Source organism: Syngnathus leptorhynchus, chromosome 6, assembly GCF_054491065.1.
Source record: "Syngnathus leptorhynchus isolate UIUO chromosome 6, UIUO_Slep, whole genome shotgun sequence".
NCBI classification, from domain to species: domain Eukaryota; kingdom Metazoa; phylum Chordata; class Actinopteri; order Syngnathiformes; family Syngnathidae; genus Syngnathus; species Syngnathus leptorhynchus.
Window position 1 is genome coordinate 14667545 of NC_141200.1, and position 27366 is coordinate 14694910.

General features: G+C 43.8%; 2 protein-coding genes across 2 annotated transcripts in view; one reads left to right on the top strand and one right to left on the bottom strand.

Moving 5' to 3' along the window:
* smpd3 (sphingomyelin phosphodiesterase 3) overlaps window positions 1–27366 on the top strand; it is a 79909-nt gene that overhangs the window by 11599 nt on the left and 40944 nt on the right. The window contains exons 2-4 of the mRNA XM_085914358.1: window positions 20944–21590; window positions 22771–23022; window positions 23119–24496. Coding sequence (XP_085770484.1) covers window positions 21289–21590; window positions 22771–23022; window positions 23119–24496 — 1932 coding nt within the window. The 5' untranslated portion in view covers window positions 20944–21288. The remainder of the gene's footprint in view (window positions 1–20943; window positions 21591–22770; window positions 23023–23118; window positions 24497–27366) is intronic.
* On the bottom strand, window positions 17536–27145 carry LOC147056139 (uncharacterized). The gene is made up of 2 exons (XM_085914359.1): window positions 27078–27145; window positions 17536–18488 (listed from the first exon to the last, which is right to left on the bottom strand). The coding sequence occupies exon 2, from the start codon at window positions 18466–18468 to the stop codon at window positions 18097–18099; it is 372 nt and encodes a 123-aa protein (XP_085770485.1). The 5' UTR covers window positions 18469–18488; window positions 27078–27145; the 3' UTR covers window positions 17536–18096.

Here is a 27366-nt window from a genome sequence, read left to right on the forward strand (position 1 = left end):
AAACATTGAGTTGAACTCATTGCATTGGGATGATACACTGTAGATACCTGACCCGAGTTAACCGTGAGTCTGCCAAATGTTCAAGTGCGTAGAATTTCCTCTTCCAAGCACATGGATGGGTGATATGCTTTCCGTCAATTTCAGCACAGAACAGATCAGACAAGCAGATACTCTCTGAAAGCCTTTGGGATTAGCTATTTCATTGGCTTGTCACCCTGATTCTCTATTCAGTCGGCCTACTTTTGACCACATCTGGTCATCGCATTGCAGGCTATGCAGAGTGCTTTAATCTGCGTTAAATGAAGGGCTCTTTAAGACCGTTTGGTAAGGGTAGCAGTTCTAAATAAAGTTTCCAAATTTGCTCGAGAATTTTTTAAACAATGCTCAGCTTATTGTATTACTAGTTTCCATTTACAAGATGGCACTAGAGCTATGAAGAGCTACAAATAATTGAATGTATATATTCATGTATTGTTTCAATTATGAGCATCATAAGTTAGGCAATAGCTGCTTCTCAACTGAGGCACGGAACCCCCAAATCACCCAAAGGCACAACAGTTAATCAATCTTGATCTACCACCTGACAAGTTTGCCTGTATGTCGGTGCTTGAATCATGGTGTGTCATTTAAATCAAATCAACTGGAAGTCCAATCATTTTGATTTAATGAGCCAGACAATAAATACATTGTTTTCATGTCTAGTCCTGTCTGTGTAATGACACATGACAAGCGCTTAAGGAATCACTCAAATTTCGGTTTCATATCCAAAAAGTCAGCAATGTAACCCAAAAAAAAAATTGCCCATGGTCAGGGAGTGTGTTCAGCCAGCCAGCCTGCAGGCTATCTTGGGCACACAGAGTTCCAGCCACAATATGATTACTGCATTTGACTGTTTTAGCCCAAATTGGATGTTGTAGCGCTGATTAGAGACAAACTATAAATTAACATACACTTACCATCCTCCTCCACCCTCTTCCTGGTCCTTCTCTCTGTCATCTTATCATTTACACAAAATATTTCAAAAGTCTGGCTGAGGGGCCATAGATGCAGTAGTACGCAGATTTTTTATTTTTATTTTTTGCCACATTTTTAGATGGCCAACATTAAGCTTGTTCTTGTCTGTATGTCACTTCTGTTTACAGTGTGGTGCTGCTCTACGACAAAGGATAGCAGGTGACATTAGTGTGAAGCACAACAAATAAGTACCGTAATTTTCGGACTATAAGTCGCGGTTTTTTTCATAGTTTGGGTGGGGGGGGCGACTTATACTCAGGAGCGACTTATGTTTGTTTGTTTGTTTGTTTGTTTGTTTGTTTTTTAATTTACTTGCTCATTAACACATTACTTACTAGTACAGTTGATCACCTCACATATTATTTTTAATACACTGAAAAAACGAATAAAGCAATTCACACTTTAAAGCACAATATTCAAGTTCATGAAACAAATAAACAAAAAAAAAAAACCAACTGAAAAAGAAATATAGTTATTTTCAAACTAAACTGAAGGAGGGTGATTTAAATTTCACCATTGGCCGTGACGCAACAACTGGGAGGGGAAAGCGCTGTTTTTTTTTAGTTTTTAAAAAGCACAGGTCTGGTGAAGAGAATTTAGTGTGGTGATGCAAAAAAAAACAAAAAAACAGTAGGGGCAGCAATGCAATTTAGGATGTAAGCTCTGCTTGTGATGGACAGCATGCGAGCACACATCACGCCAGACATGCAAATCACGAGTCCGACGGCGCGCGTACGCGGCATTGTTTACACGATCAATGATCGATGTATTTTATGATTTGGAGTGACAGATGTTTTGGTAATATTGTTGCTATATGATAGTTATTTGAAATATACTTTATATATCGTTATATGGGTCTGTGGAATAATTAGACATGCAAATCACGAGTCCGACGGCGCGCGTACGCGGCATTGTTTACACGATCAATGATCGATGTATTTTATGATTTGGAGTGACAGATGGTTTGGTAATATTGTTGCTATATGATAGTTATTTGAAATATACTTTGTATATCGTTATATGGGTCTGTGGAATAATTAGACATGCAAAGCACGAGTCTGACGGCGCGCGTACGCGGCATTGTTTACACGATCAATGATCGATGGATTTTATGATTTGGGGTGACAGATGGTTTGGTAATATTGTTGCTATATGATAGTTATTTGAAATATACTTTGTATATCGTTATATGGGTCTGTGGAACAATTAGACATGCAAATCACGAGTCCGACGGCGCGCGTACGCGGCATTGTTTACACGATCGATGATCGATGTATTTTATAATTTGGAGTGACAGATGGTTTGGTAATATTGTTGCTATATGATAGTTATTTTAAATATACTTTATATATCGTTATATGGGTCTGTGGAATAATTAGACATGCAAATCACGAGTCCGACGGCGCGCGTACGCGGCATTGTTTACACGATCGATGATCGATGTATTTTATGATTAGGAGTGACACAGATGGTTTGATAAACGTGTTATTTATGTAATAATCATTTGAATAACTCTGAATGTTACGTTAGGCCCGTTCTCAGTCTCTCGTTTGTGTATGTCACGTTAGCGTACAGTATCGTTTAGCCTGTTGTTGCTGGTTCGTGTCTGTTTTTGGTGTTGGATTTTGACAAATACATTTGCCCCAAAAGTGCGACTTATACTCCGGAGCGATTTATATATGTTTTTTTCACGTTATTGTGCATTTTATGGGTGGTGCGATTTATAGTCCAGAGCGACTAATAGTCCGAAAATTACGGTATATACTTTTTCCAGACGTCAAGTGGCTGGAGTATTTTAGTGCAGCCTCCAGGGATGATGGCAGGTATGGCGTTGAAGTTTTTTAATGTATTTTTTATCTCTGGCATGATGTGCGCTCGCATGCTGTCCATCACAAGCAGAGCTGTGTTCGCTCTGAAGAAGCCATCCGGACGCCTGGTATAGCACTTCGTAAGCCACAAGTTCATCATTTCTTGATCCATTCACCCTTTTTCATTTACGGTGACAGTAACTGAGGGGGATTGGATTTTTGGGATCGTTTTTCGTTTAAAAATGTCCATTGTTTGCAATTTTGAGCCATCTCCGCAACATGCCAGCACCACTGTCAAGTGTGATTTTTCATGACCAGTTGTTAGTATATTAACACTCCTCTGCCCTTTTTCTGCAACACTTCGGCCCATGGGAATGTCAAACGTGAGGGGGATCTCGTCCATGTTAATAATATGATCCGGTGTCACGTTGTGCTCACTTACATGCTTCCTAATGAACCACGGAAACAGTCGATCTTTACTTGGAAGTTTGCTGGGAGTGATTGGGACACCGATGTTCTTGCTCTGATAGAGAGGCGATTGCGTTGCATGAAGCGATAACACCATTTTCGGCTGCATATATTACAACTTGCAGTTTGTAACCTGCAGAATACGAGTTTCTTTTTGGTGCCATTTTTGTTAAGCCCTTCCCAGTTGTTGCGTCACGGCCAATGGGGAAATTTAAAGCGCCCTCATCCAGTTTAGTCTGAAAATGACTATATTTCTTTTTTCAGTTGTTTTTTGTTTTGTTTATTTGTTTCATGAACTTGCATATTGCGCTTTAAAGTGTTAATTGCTTTATTAGTTTTTTAACTGTACTAAAAATAATATGTGAAGTGATCAACTGTACTAGTAAGTAATGTGTTAATGATCAAGTAAAATTCTTTGAAAAAAAACCACATATACGTCGCTCCTGAGTATAAGTCGCCCCCCCCCACCCAAACTATGAAAAAAAACGCGACTTATAGTCCGAAAATTACAGTAATTAAATAAAAAAAAATCGGACTAACCTTTCTTTTCAAAGGTTGTTTATACTAATGTGATTTATACCTGGGTTTTCTGACATGTAAAGTCCTGTGCATTCATATTTTGTTCTTGCAAACCACATCTCATTATAACTTGAAGATTTGCTTTCATCTGTCAAATGCTTTTGTTGAATTAGGTTATATTACAAAGCTCAATTGAAAGTGATTACCTTACAAATGCATCAAATGCATTGCATCAAATGCATTTGGCCACATGAAGACAATTAGTGAAATGAGACGGGAAGAAAGAAAGCAGACCAGCCAGAAAGGGAAAAGGACAGCTTCAACCTGTCAGATATGGTATCCTAGAACAGTAAGAACCAAATGAACACTAATGTTATTATTTTGCATTCTAACAGTAACATTCACAAAAACAGTAACCCACTTGAATCATCTTTTGCGGGTCATCATTAGCTTGTAGCTCTGTCATTATTTCCTGTAGGAACTGACCAAGGTCAACAGCACTTAAGCTTAGATGTGGGATGGAGTGATATCGCATGGATTTGGAAATTACCCCCGAGGATGAACTCAATGTGTCTTTTATTGTTGTCAGACCTTTTGGGATTTTTCCTGAAATATACTAGCCATTGTCATGTTACATCATGTTTTTAGGTCCTCATTGTAATGACTCACAGTATGAGACGGACAACCTAGACAAGGTCAACTGTGCAGACACACGCACACACAAACGACAGAGGAGATTATATAAATATTAACAAGGCATATACAGGCTGTTGTGTTGTTAAAAATACACGTATGAATGTTGAAACATATCAAACATATCCTCACACTTCATTATAAATTGCAGTGGTGATCTGAAATCCAATGAGAAGCAGTGGCATCAACGAATGTTATTCCAGTCTGATGGCTGCTAAACCATGTCATTGTCTGTCAATATCACGAATCAACAGGAAAAAGCTCAGAAATGTATGTTTTGAGTAACTCAATGCAGAGTTGAGTGCGAAGCTATATTTAGTAGTGTGTCCAGATGTGCAAATATATACTGAGTGAATGTGTGCAGGAGGGGTAAGTTGCTTGCTGCATTTGCTAGGTCCGTGTGAACAGACTGTGTGAACACAGAGAGATTATGTTTCTACTTTGGGTCCTGCGTTTACCTCTACTAAAGGCAGAAAGCAGGATTTGGGTTTGGTTGAGATAATCTTCCATCGTGTGGTTTATATGAGGAAACTGTATGTGTGTGCTAGTCCTATCTTGTTTATTGATTAAACATAGAAGACTATATTAATTTCTGACAATTATCTCTGACTGATATAAGGCTTCATCTGCAGCATTCTGAGTCTGTGATGATGGCACTGCTTGTTGCATCTGATTTTGGAAGATTGTCATCTATTTCTCCTGAAATTGGGTACTATGCTACAAGATGTATGTATCGATAGTGAGGCGTGTTTCTCAAAAATGGCTTTAGAGATTCATGACGAGCAGCCAGGGACCTCAATGAAGGGTTTGCAAAGACCACACAGTGTTTTGAGGTACAGCACAAAATCTTTCATTACCTGCATGAATCACATGCCGTTTGGTGACCTCAATTAGTGTGCAAAGAGTGGTGAGGAAGGAGAGAGAGCAAGAGGCAACTCTGTATCGTAATTACTAGTGAGGTGCTGAGGTTAAAGATGACATCTGGACAGGGTGGGGTGCGCTTTTGTGCTACATGTTAACCTGATTTTCAACTTCCTATTCTTTCTCATTCTATTCTCAGCCTCACATATGGTCAGTTTTATGTTCAACAAGAGTTGTCGCACTAAATCGACTGGGTGGTTTGAATGAAACCAGGTTCTGTTAAAAATGACCGACAGAACAAATAGAAAAGCAATACTATGAGAACCAAAAAGAACATGTATTGATCGGGGAGGCGTCCAGGAGGCATCCTAATAAGATGCCCGGGCCACCTCATCTGGCTCCTCTCAACGTGGAGGAACAGCAGCTCAACTCCGAGTCTCTCACGGATGACGGAGCTTCTCACCCTGTCTCTAAGCGAAAGCCCAGACACCCTGCGGAGTAAACTCATTTCGGTCGCTAGTATCCGGAATCTCGTTCTTTCGATCACGACCCATAGCTCGTGATCATAGGTGAGGGTAGGATCGTAGATCGACCGGTAAATGGAGAGCTTTGCCTTTCGGCTCAACCTTCCCTGGAAACCAATTGGACTTACTGGCGTAAATGTGGACCAAACTCTGGTATCGATGATACAGAGACCGTACCGCCCTTATCAGCGGGCACAGCGCGGCGTACTCCCAAAGCACCCCCCACAGAACTCTCGGAGGGACACGGTCGAACGCTTTCTCTAGGTCCACAAAATGTGGACTGGTTGAGCAAACTCCCATGCACCCTCAAGGATCCTGCTGAGGGTATAGAGCTGGTCCACTGTTCCACTGCCAGGACGAAAACCACACTGCTCCTCCTAAATCAGAGATTCGACCTCCCGACGGACCCTGCCCCCCAGCACCCCTGAAATGACCTTCCCAGGGAAGCTGAGGAGTGTGATTCTTCTGTAGTTGGAACACACCCTTCGGTCCCCATTTTTAAAAAGGGGACCCCAGTCTGCCAATCCAGAGGCGCTGTCCCCGATGTTCATGCAATGTTGTAGAGGCGTGTCAGCTAGGACAGCGCCACAACATCCAGAGCCTTTAAGAACTCTGGGCGGATCACATCCACCCCCGGGGCCTTGCCGGATGTGATCCCGGAAGTGGATGGACTTCAACCCCAGAGATTGGAGAGTCCACCTCAGAGTCTCTAGGCCCTGCTTCCACAATGGAAGGCATGTCAGTGGAATTGAGGAGGTCTTCGAAGTATTCTCCCCACTGACTCACAACGTCCGGAGTCGAGGTCCGCAGCATGCCATCTCCACTGTAAACAGTGTTAACAGTGCACTGCTTCCCCCTCCTGAGACGCCAAATGGTGCACCAGAATTTCCTCTGAGCCGTCTAAGAAGACATTCTCCATGGCCTCGCTGAACTCCACCCACACCCGAGTTTTTGTTTCAGCAACTGTCGAGGCCTTGTTCCATACTTGTCAGCTGCCTCTGGAATCCCACAGGTCAAACGACCCGATAGGACTCCTTCTTTAGCTTGACAGCATCCCTGAGTCTGAACCAGCGGGTTCAGGGGTTGCCGCCACAACAGGCACCAACTACCTTACGGCCGCCTCAACAATGGAGGCACGTAACATGGCCCACAACCATGTCCCCCGCCTCCCTCTGGAGCTGGGAGTTGAAGCTCTTTCTGACAGGGGACTCTGCCAGACGTTCCCAGCAGACTCTCACAGTACGTTTGGGTCTGCCAGGTCGGACCGGCTTCCTCCTCCACCATCGGAGCCAACCCACCACCAGGTGGTGGCGCCCGCCCCTCTCTTCACCCGAATGTAAAAAAACATGTGGCCGCAAATCCGATGACACGACTACAAAGTTGATCATCGAACTGCGGCCGAGGGTGTCCTGGTACCAGGTGCACACATGGACACCCTTGTGTTTGAACATGGTGTTCATTATGGACAATCCATGTCAAGCACAGAAGTCCAATAATAGAACACCACTCGGGTTCTGATCGAGGGGGGGGTTCCTCCCAATCACGCCCTTCCAGGTCTTTGTCAGATGGCCCCAGCATGTGCATCTCTGTAGCAGGATCTGGTGGAGCTTGCACAGAGGGAACAGGATCGGAGGGCGACTGCGGGGCTTGGGCCAATGGAGCAGAGATGTGTTGGAGGCTGCTGACCATGCGTTACAGAAGCAGCGTTGGAGGGCTGAAAAACTTGCACCGGCAGAGGAAAGTCGGATGGACTTGGATGCTTGCATCGCTGGAGTAGTTTAGAGGGTGGTGGCTGCAAATCTTGCACCACTGAAGTAGAATTGGAAACCGGCCACAGAGCTTGCATCGCTGGAATAGGTTCTAAAGGTGGCTGCAAATCTTGTACTGTTGAGGCCGAGTCGAATGGGGGTCCCAAGCTTGTACTGCAGGAGTAGGTTCGGAGGGTGGCTGCAAAGCTTGCACCGCCAAAGCAGAGTCGTATGGCGGTCCTAGAGCTTGCATCGCTGGAGTAGGTTCAAAGGGTGGCTTCAAAGCTTGCACTGCCGAAGCAGAGTCGGATGTCAGTCCCAGAGCTTGTATCGCTGGAGTAGGTTCGGAGAATGGCTGTAAAGCTAGCACCATCAAAGCAGAGCTTGCACCACCAGAGCAGGGCCGGAGGACGGCCGCAGGTCTTGCACCTCCTGAGCAAGATTGGAGGGCACTGGAGTAGGTTCAAAGTGCGACTGCAAAGCTTGCACTGCCCGAGCAGAGTCTAATGGCGGCCACAGAGCTTTTATCGCCAGAAAAGAGTCTGTGTTAGGATGTGCGCCTGCAGCTATCGAGGCATTGGAACAGGACCATGGTGTGACCGACGAGCCTGAATTGGGCTCTGCTTCAGCCTGCCGCCCTTGATGTTAGGGAGCGCATGAGATGGGAGGTACGGAGTCTGCAGGAAGTAGGGACGACGAACTAGCAAAAACAGACGTTCAAACGATAGTTTTGACTTTGGGCAGTCGGCGGGGACATCCTGAACTTGTTGCCAGCCAATCGCAAGGCAGAGACAAACAACCATTCACGTCCACAATCACACTTGCAGCCAATTTGGAGTGTTCAATCAGCCTACCGTCCATGTTTTTGGAATGTCAGAGGAAACGACAGTACCAGGAAGATGTGTTAAAATAATATGCTTGTATATTTATTTGACTATAATTACAAAAGTGGCTCGGTGCTGCACTGGGTAGCACGTCCGCCTCACAGATAGGAGGGTGCGGGTTCGATTCCACCTCCGGCCCTCCCTGTGTGAAGTTTGCATGTTCTCCCCGAGCCCGCGTGGGTTTTCTCCGGACACTCCGGTGTCCTCCCACATCCCAAAAACATGCTTGGTAGGCCGATTGAGCACTCCAAATTGCCTCTAGGTGTGAGTGCGAGTGCGGATGGTTGTTCATCTCTATGTGCCCTGCGATTGGCTGGCAACTAGTTCAGGGTGTCCCCCGCCTGCTCCCCGATGACGGCTGGGATAGCCTCCAGCACGCCCGCGACCCCCGTGGGGAAAAAGCAGTTCAGAAAATGGATGGATAGATAATTATTAAAAGATAAGAGTGAGGGGATACTTTATGCTTTAGTAACAGAAGTTGCTTTGAATTATTTTGTCCTTATTGTTTTTATTAAAGCACCATAAAGCTGAGTCTATTTCGCCTGAGCCTCATCGCTTCTTGCTTTACCTGCCTCTACGGATAACTGTGTGATGACGCGAGGCAGAAGCTCCCCTTTGTCAATCTATACTATTCTTCTCCTTTTATGCACTGACCTCTCTGTTTTCTGGTGAGTTCCTGTGGCTGCTTGACTGCACCAGTTTAGATTTGGAATGTACATTACAGCATTTCAGGGTCTTCGACGTCTTCTAATAGACACACACACACATTCTTGAACCAATTAAGTATTTACGGGATTTGTTTTGTCAATGAAGCCGGCTATTTCAGCATGTCGACATGATCTCAAGTCTCTCGCTGATTAATATCAGCCTCAAGTGTGGTGAGGGAAACTCCGCACACCAACGAGACTGAAGAAAACAGACAATGCACCAAAACAGGCAGGTAGACAGAGTAACAGGAACATATCAGCCATCTGCCAAATTTTCAAACACACTGTTTGTGTGTGTCCAAATCTGGTGTGTGTGTGTGTGTGTGTGTGTGTGTATGTGTGTGTGTGTGTGTGTGTAAATTGTGTCTAAGGTAAGGTAATACTCATATACGAGTTTGCTTCCGTGCTCATTGTACACATGAATACAAATGTATTTGCAAGGAGAGGCTACTGGTTCCCTTGGCTTTGGTCTTCTGTTTTGATATTGAAGAATTTGTCAGACCTGACTTTGGCAGGGCAGATAAAAATGAGTTAGAAGCTGTTTTGGAATTTACCAGTCACATAAAACATTAGCCTAATGTAGGTGCTTCATTCTTAGATGGAGATGTGTATTCTCAAGTTTCTTAAAGGTTTTTGTCATTATTTAAAAGTTTGGCACATGTAAAAGACAAAAAAAGAAAAAAAACAGGAAACAGCTGTTCTGGAATGTATCGGCCACACATAAAATATTTGCCTAATGTAGCTGCTTTATTCTTGGTTTTTGACATGTATTCTCGAATCCCTTAAGAAGTTTTATCATTATTTAAAAGTTCAGCACATGTAAAAGACTCAATGAAAATTATTGAAATCGTAAGCTATTATTTTTTCATAATACAGAAAATTGGTTGGGCAAAATGAAAATGAATCCACAGAATCTATTTGATTTTATTCATTTACCCTCCATATGTGTATCCTTTTTTAATCATTATGTAGCTGATAAATCACGAAGCATGTAATTTTTGCATTTAGCATTTAGCATAACATGCGCTACAACAATGTCTCGTGTGATAATCATTAACCAAATGCAGCTGCATCAAGCCAGATGGGTGACTCCTGTCCTGGTGTTTAACATAGCAACAGATGTTCAACCCCCGTCCATGTGACGTATAGCTCCACCTCACACGGATTGCTCTGGTTTACATAGAACAAACATCGGCTCCGCACACAATCGGCATTCATCGCAACGTAGACACAGGCCATTGGGATGCACAAAAGCACACACTATAAGCTTCGCCAGACCGGCGCCTGTATGGATTGATACCCAAAGGGCTACTGGCTAATTGTGAGTCATGGTTAAAATCTATTGAATGCAAGTGTGATAAGGAGATTGTGTTTTGCAGTTGGGATGTCCGAGTGCACAGGAGGGTAGTATAATAGCGATATAGCAAGTAGTAAGTAGTAAGTAGTAAGCGGTAGGAGTGATGATGGTTGAAGAAGCTATTGAATATCTTATTTTAAAAGACAGAGCCAAGTGCCACTGGATGAGTGACAATAGATTTAGGACGATGACAAGAACCAGAGTATGAAACTCTAGACTAAAAGTATATAGAATAAGTATATAAGAATAACTTATCTAAATAAAATGAGATTCACAATTCCATGTCCACCTTGTGAAATCAATCGTTTAACAAATTGTCCTTTTAAAAAAAACGTTTGTACTCTATGTGTATCCAAGCACTTTAATCAGTGAAAGAAGCAACATTAGTTGGTCTTGAATTACCACTCTCATTACAAAAGTCAAAAAGTCAAAAGTCAGCTTTATTGTCAATTTCTTCACATGCCAGGCACACAAAGAGATCGAAATTACGTTTCCCACCGTCCCACGGTGACTAGACAGTACACAACACGCACATCAAACAGCACAAAGAGTAAAAACGAACAGACAAGAGCAACAAATAAGTAATAAGCAAATAACCCAAATAATAAACAATAAATAAATAAATAGACAAATAAGAGCAGCAAAATGGAGCAAGCGCGCTAATAGCAGACAGCCAGATCATAGCGCAAAAGAACAGGACGTCATGTAGCAGAGGGTGGAGAGGGGAGGGAATTCAGGATCCGGACAGCTTGGAGCACGAAGCTGTCCCTGAGTCTGGTGGTGCGGGAGCGCAGGAGAGAGAGTAAGACAATGTGGCTCGCTTTGATGTCTATTGTTATGCAAATGTAGCAGGTGTTTATGCTAATGAGCATGGCATCCTTGTGTGACATCCTGTGTCAGGTGTCACATCCGGTCAGGTGTCTCATCCTGTGTCAGGTGTCACATCCGGTCAGGTGTCTCATCCTGTGTCAGGTGTCACATCCTGTGTCAGGTGTCACATCCTGTGTCAGGTGTCACATCCGGTCAGGTGTCTCATCCTGTGTCAGGTGTCACATCGTGTTGTGACATCCTCTGATGTCAGACAGAAAGGCGCCATCTCGTGGGGTCAGGTGTTACATGGTGATGCTCGTCCCATCCGGTCAGGTGTTCTATCCTGGTGTCAGACAGAGAGGCGTCATCTCGTGCGTCAGACAGAAAGGTCCCTGAGTCTGGTGGTGCGGGAGCGCAGGCATCTGTATCTCTTCCTAGAGGGCAGAAGTACAAACAAAGAGTGAGCGGGGTGACTCTCATCACACACAATCGCAGCCGCTTTGCGGGTGAGACGGGAGGCGTAAACTTCCTTCAGGGAGGGGAGTGGAGCCCCGATGATTTTACTCGCAGTGGTCACTATGCGCTGCAGGGCCTTCATGTTGTACTCAGAGCAGCCACCACCCCACACAGCGATGCAGCTGGAGAGGACGCTCTCAATGGTGCCACGGTAGAATGTGGTCATGACGGCGGGAGGAGCACTCGCCCGCCTGAGTTTCCGCAGAAAGTACAGGCGGCGCTGGGCCTTCTTCGCCAGCGACGCAGTGTTGGTGGTCCAGGAGAGGTCCTCACTGATGTGCACCCCCAGGAATCTGGTGCTACTCACTCTCTCCACCACAGCTCCGTCGACGGTCAGCGGCAGGTGGTGGGTGTGACCCTTCCGGAAGTCAATGATAATCTCCTTGGTCTTGTTGACGTTCAGCAGAAGGTTGTTGTCCCTGCACCAAGCGGCCAAAAGGTCGACCTCCGATCTGTAGTGAGTCTCGTCGCCACCGGTGATCAGACCCACCACAGTCGTGTCGTCGGCATATTTCAGCACGCGGTTGCTGCCGTAGGTCGCAGTGCAGTCATGCGTCAGCAGGGTGAAGAGCAGCGGACTGAGCACGCAGCCTTGAGGGGCCCCCGTGCTCAGCGTGATCCTGCCGGAGACACTGTCGCCCACACGCACTACTTGAGGCCTCTGACAGAGGAAGTCCAGTAGCCAGTTGCAAAGGGAGGAACTGAGGCCCAGCTTGACAAGTTTGCAAATGAGACGCTGTGGAACAATGGTGTTGAATGCAGAACTGAAGTCCACAAACAGCAATCTCACATACGAGTCCCTGTTCTCCAGGTGGGTGAGGGCAGAGTGGAGGGCAGAGCAGATGGCATCCTCAGAGGACCGATTGGGTCGGAAGGCAAACTGGAAGGGGTCCACGGTGGGGGGAAGAACAGATCTGACGTGCGCCAAGACAAGCCTCTCAAAGCACTTCATGACGATGGGGGTCAGTGCCACAGGGCGGTAGTCATTGAAGCGGGAGGGAGCAGGATTTTTCGGCACAGGTATGATGGTGGCAGCCTTGAAGCAAGACGGGACGACGGCCTGCCGCAGGGAAATGTTAAAGATGTCTGTGAAGACATCCATCAGCTCCTCAGCGCAGTCCTTCAGCGCCCGTCCCGGGATGTTGTCCCGGCCCGCCGCCTTACGGGTGTTGATAGCAGCAAGCGTCTTCCTCACGCTAACGGTAGAGAGGCACAGAGGCTGCTCGTTCGGATGGGGAGAGGTCTTCAGCGGGCAAGTGTCGTTCTGAGCGTCGAAGCGAGCAAAGAAGCGGTTCAGTTCGTTGAGCAGAGGCAATGTGAAGGCGGCTCGGTGGGGCACTGGATAGCACGTCTGCTTCACAGTTAGGAGGGTGCGGGTTTGACTCCACCTCCGACCCTCCCTGTGTGGAGTTTGCATGTTCTCCCCGAGCCCGCGTGGGTTTTCTCCGGGCACTCCGGTTTCCTCCCACATCCCAAAAACATGCTTGGTAGGCCAATTGAGCACCCCAAATTGGCCCTAGGTTTGAGTGCGAGTGCGGGTGGTTGTTCGTCTCTATATGCCCTGTGATTGGCTGGCAACCAATTCAGGGTGTCCCCTGCCTGCTGCCCGATGACGGCTGGGATAGGCTCCAGCACACCCGTGACTCCCGTGGGGACAAAGCGGTTCAGAAAATAATGTCTATGGCTTACCGAATGAGCATTCATCAATATGTAAAAAAAAAAAAAAAAAATTAAAAGAAATTAATTCAAATTCCACTACAACATTTTGAAAATTTAAATATTTAAATCAAAATCAAAATTAAAATCTAACAAATCAAAATAAAAAAAAATGTTTTGGCTTGTTTTTCCTCAAGATTTTTGTTGACATTATTTAAACAATTCCATGTTACATATTTCCCATTTCACATTTTCATGTTGGATTTTATTTTAGCCATTATGAACCACTGTCAGCCTTGTGAGGAACTTTGTCAGCTTTTTGACAATGACCTTGTCTTGTTTCTTTTCAGTACATATCTTTCTCCTTGTACTTCATTCGGTCTATTGTTTTAGCCATTTTTTTAAATTATTGCTTTGGCTCATTTCTTGTCAACTCTGAACTGCTGTAATTTGTAATCTCAGGGTTACTTTGCATTATTTACTCATTCTATGATTTGTACTTGTGTGGACAAATCTGATGTTTGTTATGAAATTCTAAATATTGTCATTACTTCACTTAAACGGTTGTGCCTCCCACTTTAATTTCCATAAAATAGAAGCAGAGAGTGAATCTGAACAACTGAGTAATCTTAATGGTTTTACCTGCTTCATCCTGTGTAATGATTCTTAGTGGAATGTACTCTGCTGAGAAGACAGATCTCATGAATGTGCTGCCTCTTCTATTTTGAATTCTGGGACTACAAATGAATGCTGCTAATACTGTTCTTTATGTCTCTGGTTGCTTCCATCCATCCGTCCGTCCATCCATCCATCCATCCATCCATCCATCCATCCATCCATCCATCCATCCATCCATCCATCCATCCATCCATCCACTATCTGTCCCCACGGGGGTTGCAGGCGAGCTGGAGCCTATCCCAGCAGTCAGGGAACACCCTGGACTGGTTGCCAGGCTAAACTGGCATGTGGGAGGAGACAGGAGTTCCCGGGGAAAACCCACGAAGGCACAGGGAGAACATGCAAACTCCCCACAGGAAGGGCCAGAAGTGGAATCAAACCCGCAACCTCAAAACTGCGAAGCAGACGTGCTAGCCAGTGCTCCACCGTTGGTTGCTTACAGCCTTCTGTAATTATTTGCAGATAAGTGCTTAACATATGCTGATGCAATAATACAGCAGTTCTCTGCCTGCTCTTGTATTGTATCGAGATGATTAAATTTCTCAATGAGCCATCAATCAAGGAAGGCAGTGGAAAAAAACAGTCTGGCAAAACCCCTTATTTACTCTTCAGTTGCTTTTGACTTTATTTACAACACACGACCCAAAGCTTTGCTGCTTACATACTTGTCTTTTGTCACCCCGCTGCTCTTTGGGGGTTTTTCTAGGTCTGGATATTATTTCATTTTCAAATTATGCCATTGCATGCCCTGTCCTCTATCTGCTCCCGTTGCAACATTAATTTCCCTTTCAGGGACAATAAAGAGCTCCTGATTCGGTCTCTGTTGAAGATGGTTTTGCGCTATAGGTAGCACTGATAATTTTAATCTTGGAGCACATGCGAGAGCAAAAAATGAACTTTGAAGTATTGATGCTACTAAATTATTGAAAAGCAATCTATTGCCCCAATTATTTTGGTTAAACTTAAAACCCATGTCTTGTTTGATTTAACTTGTCTCTAGTGCCCATTCTGAATACCACTCCAGTTATAACCTGAGATGGCACTCCTGGAAATGTGCTCTGGCAGAGGCCAGCACCAGACAAAGGTGCAGTGAAATGACCCAGATGCAAGGAAATGCAGGGTTAATAGCTGTTTTTTAGATGATATGGTATGATTCATTCTAGTGACTGGCTCAGAGTTTGCCATGGCTTAGATCAGGGGTGTCGGTCATTTTTGTTGCGGGCCGCATCGTAGTCATAGTTTCACTCGGAGGGCTATTATGATTGTCAACGTCTTCTATATAGAGTATAGGCGACAAAAAAACAGATGAATAACTAGTTTTGAAATCAAAGAGTAATAAAAACTGTTCAAATATTTAAAAAAGACAAATGGTGATAAAAATAGCAATCAATATCTATTTTTTTAAAAGTGAAGACGATTTGTAATTTTAGTAATGATACAAAGTCGATACAAAATGTGTCTCGCAAGATACATAAAATGTTGTGACGGGCCGCATCTGGCCCCCAGGCCTTCAGTTTGACACCTATGGCTTAGATCATTCAGAAACCCAGCATTTCAAACATGTTTAAAATCTCTCCATTGCTTCTCATTTTGCTTGTGGCGCTTCGTCATGGTTATGAACAGCCGTGTAATTTGGACCTGTTCAGAGAACAGTCGCGCACTGTTCCCACTATTCATGGGGTATGGGGACCAGGCCGCACTATAAATAGCATAAATCTGTGCATGCCCAGTCAGATGCACTGAAAACCCTAAAACTACAAAAAAAAAACTAAAACAACAAAAAAGCTCCAATGAACACCCAAATTTGCGTTTTACGAAAACAAAAAGGGGGGGCGGTTTCACTGTATTTATAAATGCAAAATCAGCCATTGCAGTTCATCTCAGGTTTGATTAATCACATTACAAGTGCTAAAAAATTTTTAAACCTCTCCAGGATCATAGAAAATGAACCGAAACGGCAATCCAGCACAATTTTGTGCCTTTTTTTCTTGCCCATTGTAACCCTCAGTATATTGGGCCCTATGTCTTGTCTATGTCCTGTGAATGAAATAAATGAGCATATTAACTTGTAAATTACTTTGAAGATTACAAAATCCGAGCATCAAATTTCTGTTAAGATCTATTCTCAAAGTCAAAGTCTGCTTTATTGTCAATTTCTTCACGTCAAGACACAAAGAGATCAAAATTGCGTTTCCGACTATCCCACGGTGACAAGACATATTACATATATATATATATATACACCGTAATCTTCGGACTATAGTCGCATTTTTTTCATAGTTTGGGTGGGGGGGCGACTTATACTCAGGAGCGACTTATATGTGAATATTTTCACAAATTTTCAAAATTCAAAAATCCGCGATGTAGTGAAACCGCGATAAACGAACCGCGATGTAGCAAGGGATTGCTGTCATTTGAACTGCAAGTGATTTCACCGGCACCGCGCGGCGGTTGTTAACTTAAAGGACAAAGGATTCAATCACGGGATGACAAAGATGACGAAGGGCCCCACGTTTGAAGGATTTAATGATTTGGAGTGACACAAGGTTTGAAAAACTTATTTATGTTATCGTTATTTGATATATTTTATTTCGTGTAGCAACTTGTATATGTTTTTATCGTTACAGTTCAGTAGTTGTTGGCTCGTTGAACTCTTGTTTTGTTAAATAAAGAGCCGTTTACCAAACGACAGTGCCGCACATAGTTCCGGAGGAAACAGCTGTGTGTGTGTGTTTTTTTAAGTGACACTGAGGACGAAGGTTCCGATGAATTTGATGAATTGGAGTGATACAGATGGTTAGGGTTCGGCGCATGGAGTTCCGGAGTCAACACCGTTTTTTTTGTGGTTTTTTTTAATGACACAAGATGAAGATTCCGATGGTTTAATGATTTTGAGCAACTCGGACGGTTCGATAAAATTGTTGTTTATATTATTGTTATTTGATGTATAGTTTATATATGTGTCTGAAATATAATTTGAACTACAACTGACGACGAGTCATTTACATAAAGGATGAATATTTTGATCGATGGATTTAATGGTTTTGGAGTGACACGGACGGTTCGATAAATTGTTGTTTATATTATAGTTATCCGATATATAGTTTATATATTGTTACATGGGCCTGTGGAATAATTTAAACTACAACTGACGACGAGTCAAACGTCAGCGGCGCGCCGCACACACGCGTCGTTGTTTACTTAATGCAGTGGTCCCTTACCTTTTTTGCGCCACGGACCGGTTACGTGTCAGAAATATTTTTGCGGACCGGCCTTTAGTCAAAGTCTGCTTTATTGTCAATTTATTCACATGTCAAGACACACAAAGAGATCGAAATTACGTTTCCCACCATCCCACGGTGACTAGACACAATACACAATACACAGAAGTAAATAGAGTAAAAACTAGAAGGCACAAACAACGAATAAATAAGAGCGATGAATGAGTAATAAATAAATAAATAAATAAATAAATAAATAAATACAGATATAGATAAATAAATAAGAGGAGCAAAATGGAGCAAGAGTGCATACAGCAGACAGCCAGAATATAGCGCAAAAGTACAGGACGTTATGCAGCCGAGGGTGGAGGGGGGAGAGAGTTCAGAATCCTGACAGCCTGGAGTATGAAGCTGTTGGTGAGTCTGGTGGTGCGGGAGCGCAGGCTTCTGTACCTCTTCCCAGAGGGCAGAAGATCAAACAAAGAGTGAGATGGGAGGTGTAAATGTCCTTCTGGGAGGGGAGTGAAGCACCAATAATCTTACTAGCTGTGTTCACTACGCGCTGCAGGGCCTTCATGTGGTATTCAGTGCAGCCACCACCCCACACAGCGATACAACTGGAGAGGACGCTCTCAATGGTGCCACTGGTAGAATGTGGTCATGACAGCAGGAGGAGCACTTGCTCGCCTGAGTTTCCGCAGAAAGTACAGGTGGCGCTGAGCTTCCATCACCAGTGACGCAGTGTTGGTGGTCCAGGAGAGGTCCTCACTGATGTGCACCCCCAGGAATCTGGTGCTGCTCACTCTCTCCACCACAACACCGTCGATGGTCAGCGGCAGGTATTGGGTGTGACCCTTCCGGAAGTCAACAACAATCTCCTTGGTCTTGCTGACGTTCAGCAGGAGGTTGTTGTCCCTGCACCACATGGCCAGAAGGTCGACCTCCGACCTGTATTGAGTCTCGTCGCTCTCGGTGATGAGACCCACCAGTCGTGTCGTCGGCATATTTCAGCACCCGGTTGCCGCTGTAGATTGCAGTGCAGTCATGCGTCAGCAGGGTGAAGATTTATTTATTTATGGAAATAAATAATACATTTATATAAATAAATAATACATTTATAATAAATATATAAATACGATGAACTAAAATTATACGACTAGCATAAAAACAAGTATAAACGACGAGTGGGAGCACTGAGCCTTATCATCTAGGTGTAATCAAAGACAATGACACCCGAAGTGGTTAAGGTTTGTCTTTTAATGCAGGATGCTTGGTCTCCATGTGCCGAAACAGTTTTAAAGACTTCACTGCCTCGTTAGCTCGCCTGTCGCCACATATTATGCAGAGTGGGCTTGGCGCGCCAGAGTCATCTGTGGCGATAAATCCATATTTTAAGTCGGACTCCAGAAATGTTCTTTTAAATTCAGCTTTCCTTTTCTTATAAGTCATAGCCTCTTCTTCTTCCGTCTCCTCATTGGTTTTTTTTCCCTTTCCGAAGCTTTCCAAACATCTCTGTTTCTTGCTCATATTTGCTTGCTTCGCGTGCTCGACTGAGGTGACATGTCACGTGACCGAGACGAGCGTCTTGACTTGACCCGACGGATGTAATTGGGAAAGAATCGGCTTTTTAAAAATATTTTTAAAAATAAATGTTTACTCATTTTTGCTAGCTTTGCGGGCTCAACTGGGGAAACATGTCATGGGACCAGGACGAGCGTCTTGACCTGAATTAATTGATAGTCGATAAAAAAAATATAATTTTTTTTCTGTGCGGCTTGGCGGCCCGGTACCAAGTGACCCACGGAGGGTTAGGGATCCCTGATTTATAGGACGAAGATTTCGAACGATGGGTTTAATGATTTGGAGTGACACGGATGGTTCGATAAAATTGTTGTTTATATTATAGTTATTTGATATATAGTTTATATATTGTTATATGGGCCTGTGGAATAATTTGAACTGCAACTGACGACGAGTCCGACGTCAGCGGCGCGACGTCAGCGGCGCGACGTCAGCGGCGCGACGTCAGCGGCGCGACGTCAGCGGCGCGACGCACACGCGGCGTTGTTTACACAAAGGACAAAGAATTCGATAGCTTCAATAATTTGGAGTGACACAGATGGTTTGATAAAAGTGTTCTTTATATTATAGTTATTTGAATCACTGTTAATGTTACGTCAGGCCCATTCTCAGCTCCTCATTTATGTTTATGTCACATTAGCATACCGTATCGTTTAGCCTGTTGTAGCTAGTTCATGTCTGTTCTTGGTGTTGGATTTTGTCAAATAAATTTCTCCCAAAATGCGACTTTTACTCCGGTGCGACTCATATATTTTTTTCTTCCCTTTATTGTGCATTTTATGGCTGATGCAACGTACTCCGAGCGACTTTTAGTCCGAAAATACGGTATATGGATAAATGTAGTTAACCTGTGTCTGTCTGCCAATGTGCTTGTTTTTTCCAACTCAGCTTCTTGTCTTGAGATTCTGACAGGCCAGATGCAACTGTCTTTTATTTTTATTTTCCCACATTGACAAAAATAATTTAATTAATCATGTTTAACTTTTAAGTGCTGAAGTTGCATAGTCTTTTCCATAATTCAAGGTATAAAAATATAAATGACAATTTAATGAAGATTGTCCATCTCACATTTCAGAAGTGCAGGGTTGGGTTGTGGCTCCACCCTTCCTGTGTGAAGTTTGAATGTTCTCCCCGTGCCTGCGTAGCTTTCCCTCCCACATTCTAAAAAATACCCATCCATGTTAGGCTGATTGACCACTCCAAATGTTTTTATTTTGATTTGTTGATTGTGAGTGTGAATGGTAGTTTGTCTATATGTGCCCTGTGATTGGATGGCGACCAGTTCAGGGTGTATCCCGCCTACCACCTAAAGATCGCTGGGATAGGCTGCACTACACCTGTGACCAACCTTGATGATAGATAAACTGGTTCAGAGAATGGACAAATGAAAGGATGGACAGGCGGACGGGCTAATAGATGGATGGACAAACATACACTTTTCAAATAGAACATACATGCATAGGACAAGGACATCCCTGGGTCTAGATAAGAAGAACTTAGTTAAACGAAAAGGAGTTCAACTCATAAAATATAAGGCCCCAGTTCCGGCAGGCCAAGGCTTCACCGCTAAATTATTCCAACACTGTACATAGTAGATACAACAAAAAACAAAAACGTAATGTTCTGAGCTTCGTTTACTCAGTAAACTTTACTGCCATAAAAAGAAGATTTCAGCTTTAATACCCACAAGTATTCATTTTAAATTGCAATTCAGTCATTGATGGACTCTCTCTGTGTCTCTCTGTGTCTCTCTGTGTGTCTCTGTGTGTGTCTCTCTCTCTCTCTCTCTCTCTCTCTCTCTCTCTCTCTCTCTCTCTCTCTCTCTCTCTCTCTCCCTCTCTCTCTCCCTCTCCCTCTCTCTCTCTCTCTCTCTCTCTCTCTCTCTCATCAATTCATAGGTCCTGAAAAATGGTGATGTTAAATGGATTCCTCCTGATGTCACTGAAGTCCCTGCAAGAATAGTACCATCATCAAGGGGAGAAAAATCCTATGCCATGGCCACCTCTTATTATCTGTTTAGAAAAGTTACCATCTGCAAATGGTATAAATGTTGAAGAGTCCCAATGAACATAAATATCAAAATCATGTAGTGCAGATTTTAACAAATTGAAGGGTCTTTTCAAGATTTTTGTTTTAATCAGTTTTATGCTTGTGGAAAGAGTTTTTTTTGTCAATCAGAGTGTGGACAGTGTGCGAGGTGAGAAGAAAGTGACTGTTAGTTTGTTATTTTAAGAAAGTGAGAGATGGTCCTCCACATCACCCCTTACTCCAGTTCCTGTCTTTATTTCCTGGATGGCTTATCGTGGAGTCTGGTGTTTCCCTGTTACTGGCTCCTGGATCAGCTCCTGGCCTCCTGCCTGGCCACTTCACTCGAGAAGCGCCAGCGTTCTCGGGATCCGTGTTCCCTCCTCACTTTGTGTGTCCTAATAACGGTGCCTCTTTACTTGCTCCTTCTCTTCGCCTCTCTGCCTTTTGCCCTCCTGGGCTTTGTCATCTGGGCTCCTCTGCAGGCCATCCGTCAACCCTATCTGTACACCTACCACAGGTTTGTGTTCATTTGTTCCTCTGTGTTTTGAGGGACATAAGCATACAATCTAATGCTACTGTGAACCCAATAAAATGTTTCTATTGAATGTAGAGACATACATTAACATTAACGTGATTCAAGAATAATTTTGTGTAACTGCTTAGAGACGAGCATCCGCACCCACAACACCAAATTATTATTGAACTTTATACCGTTAGTCAAGCCCTGTGTTTTAGTTTCACTCAGTTACTTATGACAGATTGCAAAGTAAAAGGATGCTCCAAAAAAGTTCATATTATCACTGTATCATTGCTAGTTTACAATCATTTCTTCACTGTTCCAATGCAAATGGCCAATTTAGTCGACAGAGTTTTCCTTTTTACTTCAAATTCATGATACACGGTCGTTGGACTCATTATCTTAGGTTATTAGGCTTTTGTTTTCATTGTTTTATGACTCTTTGCATTCCTAGAATCAAGGTAAAAGGGGCACGTGTGCTCTGTAGCCGATATAAGCAACCGGTGCAAAATGTCTGCCAGATGCAGGCATCGTTTGTCTGTCCCTGAGTTTCTGTCCCTGACCCACGTGGGCCCATGGCTTCCGGCCCTCATCGGTGAAAACTAATCAGCATTGAGAACATAGTTTCTATGTCACACAGGCGCCGCACTAGCAGACATGCGGCCAACCACCCCCCCCCCCCCCCCCCCCCGATAAAAACCAACATACACACACAGGATAGTGATATACAACAATAAAGGACACATGCTATTGCAGTTTGTGGTACCAAAAGATGTACAACAGTTTTATTTTTCATTTACTTGGCTGCATGTGAGGTGTGCGGCACCTGAGTGTGTCGTGGTACCTATAAGTCAGGATTTATCGGCGTTTGGCTGACTTGAACCAACTGGAGACTGAAATAGGAATGGAAAACTTACAGACAGAGAACGATGCCCACCTCTGATGTTTGCCATTAAGAATAAATCTTTAATCTTCTTATAAATGATGCAATAAGTTTTTTTTTTTTTTTTATCAACTGTGTTATTGTTGAATGACAAACAACACGAATCAGCTTTGATTCGAACTTTTCCCAGAAAAGTGAATAAAAAACAAATGCCCAAAACCTTAAGAATACTTGTTTGGTACTGTGTCTGTGCGATATTCTAAAACTCATAAACAAATTTTTCCCTGTCTTGTTCAGACTTGAAAAGCGCCAAGCTGAACAAGGTGATTCTACATCAGGGTTTGTTGGGATCAGGGACTGGAGACCTCAGGGCAAGAGCTTCTGTTTCTGCAGTGCCAACGTTTGCCTGCTGCCTGACTCTCTGGCCAGGTTCAATAACCTTTCAGACACACAGAGGAGAGCACGTGAAGTTGGTAAGAGGATCAGAAATGGTGCCTGTCGGCCTCAGATCAAAATCTACATTGACTCGCCAACCAACACATCCATCAGGTATGTACAGCACCTATTACAGATAAATATGTTTTTTGTCCAAGATACACTGATGTACGTATGTTATTCTTTCACTTGGTGTTTCTCAACCATTAGTGCGGCCTCCTTCAGCAGTCTAGCCACAGGGTTTCGTCGTACTTCTTCCTTGGACCAGCGGCCAGATCAGACACACATTATAAATGGTCCAGCAGACACTGAAAATGAGCCACTTGCCGAGTGTCCCATTCACCCTGCCAGTGCTACAGACTGCCCGCTTCATCCTGCAGGAATTCACGGAACCTCTGACTGCCCCCTTCACGCAGATGCAGGAAGCACAACAGTGGACTGCCCCCTTCACTCTGCGGAGACTAACAGCTCGGACTGCCCTAAACACACCTTGGCAGAGGCTCCAGATTGTCCAATGCACTTTTCCTGTCATAGTGGCCTCGGTAATCATGACTGCCCTATGCATGGAAAGGAGACGCAAGCTAATCATGACTGTCCCATGCATGGAAAGGAGGCGCAAGCTAATCATGACTGCCAAATGCATGGAAAGGAGACACAGGCTAATCATGACTGCCCCATGCATGGAAAGGAGACGCAAGCTAATCATGACTGCCAAATGCATGGAAAGAAGCTACAGGCTAATCATGACTGCCCCATGCATGGAAAGGAGACGCAAGCTAATCATGACTGCCAAATGCATGGAAAGGATACACAGGCTAATCATGACTGCCCCATGCATGGAAATGAGATGCAAGCTAATCATGACTGTCAAATGCATGGAAAAGACCAACAAGTTAATTATGACTGCGCCATACATGGAAAGGAGACACAAGCTAATCGTGACTGCCTCATGCATGGAAAGGAGACGCAAGCTAATCATGGCTGCCCCATGCATAGAAAGGAGACACAGGCTAAGGCCTCCGCAGAGTGTCCACTTCACACCTCAAATGTTCAAATCAGCATCAGTGCTCCTGAGCCAGACCACCACGAGAAAGAGGCAGGAACAGGGAACCATCAGTCAAGGGAACTGGCAGGAGGTGATGTGGGCAGCATGACCGCCTCAAGAGAATCTCTTGCTCGGTACCATGGAAACGATGGCTGCGGAGTGATATCCTCGAACAACACCCTCTCGCACGTGCCTCGCACCTCAATATTCAAACGCCCTGGTAGAAAGCGCCGCCATGGAGATGAGACTTTCGACCATGACATTTCTGCATTTTTCCCTGCCAACTTGGATTTCCTTGCCCTACAAGAAGTCTTTGACCATAGTTCAACAACTCGACTGCGGCAGCAGTTACATCGCTATTTTCCCTATGTGTTGAGTGATGTTGGGCGATACGGCTGGAAGGGCTGCTGTTCCAGGTTCAAATTCCTAAACAGCGGCCTGCTGCTAGCTAGTCGCTACCCAATCCTGGATGCACATTATGAGTGCTACCCCAATGGAAGAGGAGAGGATGCACTGGCAGCCAAAGGAGCACTCTTTGCCAAGGTCAGTCACTTGTTCTGTTTTAGATTTTCTTTTAACTCTTGCGGAATGTTAGCATTGTGTGTTTACTATCATCTGGTTTGATAAATCACTATTGTATCATTGTATAGATGATGGACCTGAAGGAACATCTCTTCTGAGATGTATCAAATGTTTTACCGAGAGAAAAAGAAATGTGGAATCTTGTTTACCAAGTAATCAAAATGTGATCCTTATCTGGGCCAATACGAAGAACTCATGTACTAATGTAATTTTCTATGACCTTTGTCCTGATTAGGGTTGCATGAGAGCTGGAGACTACCCCAGCTAGTTTTGGATAAGAGGTTTGGCACTTTCTAGGCTGGGTGACTCCTTAGTCAGTTGTAGGGCAAACGTAGTAACTTAAACCAAGGAATAAAAATATTTATTACAAAGCTTAGGGAGGGCACCAGTTGCAGTTCCGCCTTACAGTGCCAAGGTTTTGGGTTTCTAGGCTGGTCGACTCCTTAGTCAGTTGTAGGGCAAACGTAGTAACTTAAACCAAGGAATACAAATATTTATTACAAAGCTTAGGCAGGGCACCAGTTGCAGGTCCGCCTCACAGTGCCAAGGTTGCGGGTTCGATTTTGGCTCCAGCCTTCCTGTTTGGAGTTTATATGTTGTCACCATGCCTGTGTGGGTTTTGTCCAGTTCCTCCGTTTTTCTCTTACATTCTAAAAATATACATTGTAGGACAATTGATCACTCCAAATTGCCCATAGGTGTGAGTGAGTGTGAATGGTTGTTCGTCTATGTGTGCCCGGCAATTGGCTGGCAACCAGTTTAGGGTGTCCACCGCCAACTGCCTGAAGTCAGTTGGGATAGGGTCCAGCGCACCCACGACCCTCGTGAGGGTAAGCAGTTCCAAAAATTAATGGATGGACAAAGTTTAGGCAAAAAATATCTAAATTTAGGAATGTGATGGCATGCTGACATCATGATTAGACATCAACTTAGAACTTCCCTAGAGAGGCACCAAGAGAAAAATAACTGATAATTTTCATTGTTAAATGAAACCAATAAATGAAACCAATAAATCAGTTTTGGCTAACATGCATAGATAAATATTCCTCCATCCATCTATTCATCCATTTCTCAACTGTTTTTGGCTCGTACACCTTCAAACCTTTTTGTCATGCCATGAGTACCCCTGTTAAAAGTACCATGAGTACAATGAGTACATGTTGATGAGTATACAAAAGTAGAACATAACACAAGTACCGTATTGGCCCGAATATAAGATGACCCTGATCATAAGACGACCCCCTCTTTTTCAAGACTCAAGTTTGAAAAAGGACTTTTTGAACACTAAATTAAATTTTTATACAGAAAATGATTACATCTGAAACAAATGATTATGCCAATATATTTGAGAGAAAAAGCATGTTATTTTGCCTTGTTCAAATCATGCAAAAACTGTCTAGCACATCTTAATATCTGAACATTTAAATATGTAAACTAAATGAATGGCTTCTGGTTTTTGAAATGTAAATAAACCAATCTACTGTGATTAAAACAACATAATTGCAATAACTGCATTAACCATCAAAGTGAAGTCTAACTGTAACTGTAGTCTTGAAGCAAATCTGAATAAAGAAAAACATTCCAATAAAATAATGCAAACTGCTACCGCTATTGTTGGGGAGCCTGAGGACTGTTGGCTCGGATGGTTATGCTCTTTTCGCCCCCGGGTGTCGGTCAGAACACAGAAGGGAAGACGTGGTTCAGTTTTGATTGCTTTACTGAATTATTGGCAAAAAAGTAACAGGCACTGTGGCTCATAGGGGCATACAGGCGAACTGGCAAAAGGGTATAGGCACACGTTTGGTTGTAAGAGAGCAGTGTGTGTAGTTTACATATGTATGTGAGAGCAGGTGTGTGTAGGGTACATGGGAGAGTCTTTGGGAGTGTGAATCTGATTCTTGTGTGTGTGATTATTGTATGAAGCGTGTGTGCGCGTGCGTGTGGTTCTGCAACAGACAGAAATATAGCACGTACGTCAACGCTCAACTTCTGACGTCACACAACACGACGGCACACATTAAAGTTAAAGTCCCAATGGTTGGGTGTGGCGAAGTTAGTCCTCTGCATTTAACCCATCCCCGTGTGATTTTGTTCCATCCCCTGGGGGAGAGGAGCAGTGGGCAGTAGCGGAGCCGCGCCCGGGAAGCATTTTTGGTGATCTAACCCCCCAATTCCAACCCTTAATGCTGAGTGCCAAGCAGGGGTCCCATGGGTCCCATTTTTATAGTCTTTGGTATGACCCGGCCGGGGTTTGAACCCACAACCTTCCAGTCTCGGGGCGGACACTACCACTAGGCCACTGAGCTTACATAATTAACGGCGCATAACGGTTCCGCTATACTAAATAACCATAAATGAAATACTTTCGGCAACACACCAAATGTCATTCGCCGTGCCGCTGCGTAGCGGCTACTCGTACGATGGTAGGCAAACTTAAAGGAGCGCACCGAAGCTATCAATCAAACGACACACACGAAACAAACCGCGATCAGACAAGCAGCACAACAGTAGACAGTAGCAACAATGAAATGTATATACTCACTTTGTGTCAAAGACGCACACGATCACAGCAACATACTCCGTCAATACCAGCAACCTTTTACTTACCGCTGCGCACAAGTGAATGGGTATAATGTCTAGACCCCGAATGTAAGACGACCTCACTTTTTCAGTCTTATTTCAATGCAAAAAACATGGTCTTTTTATTTGGGCCAATACGGTAATTATTCAATGAAAATCATTTTATATTCATTTCTTATTTTTATTTTTTCCATTATTTTTTTTTCATTTAATTCATAGGTATTGTCTTTTTTAACATCAATAAAACAAAA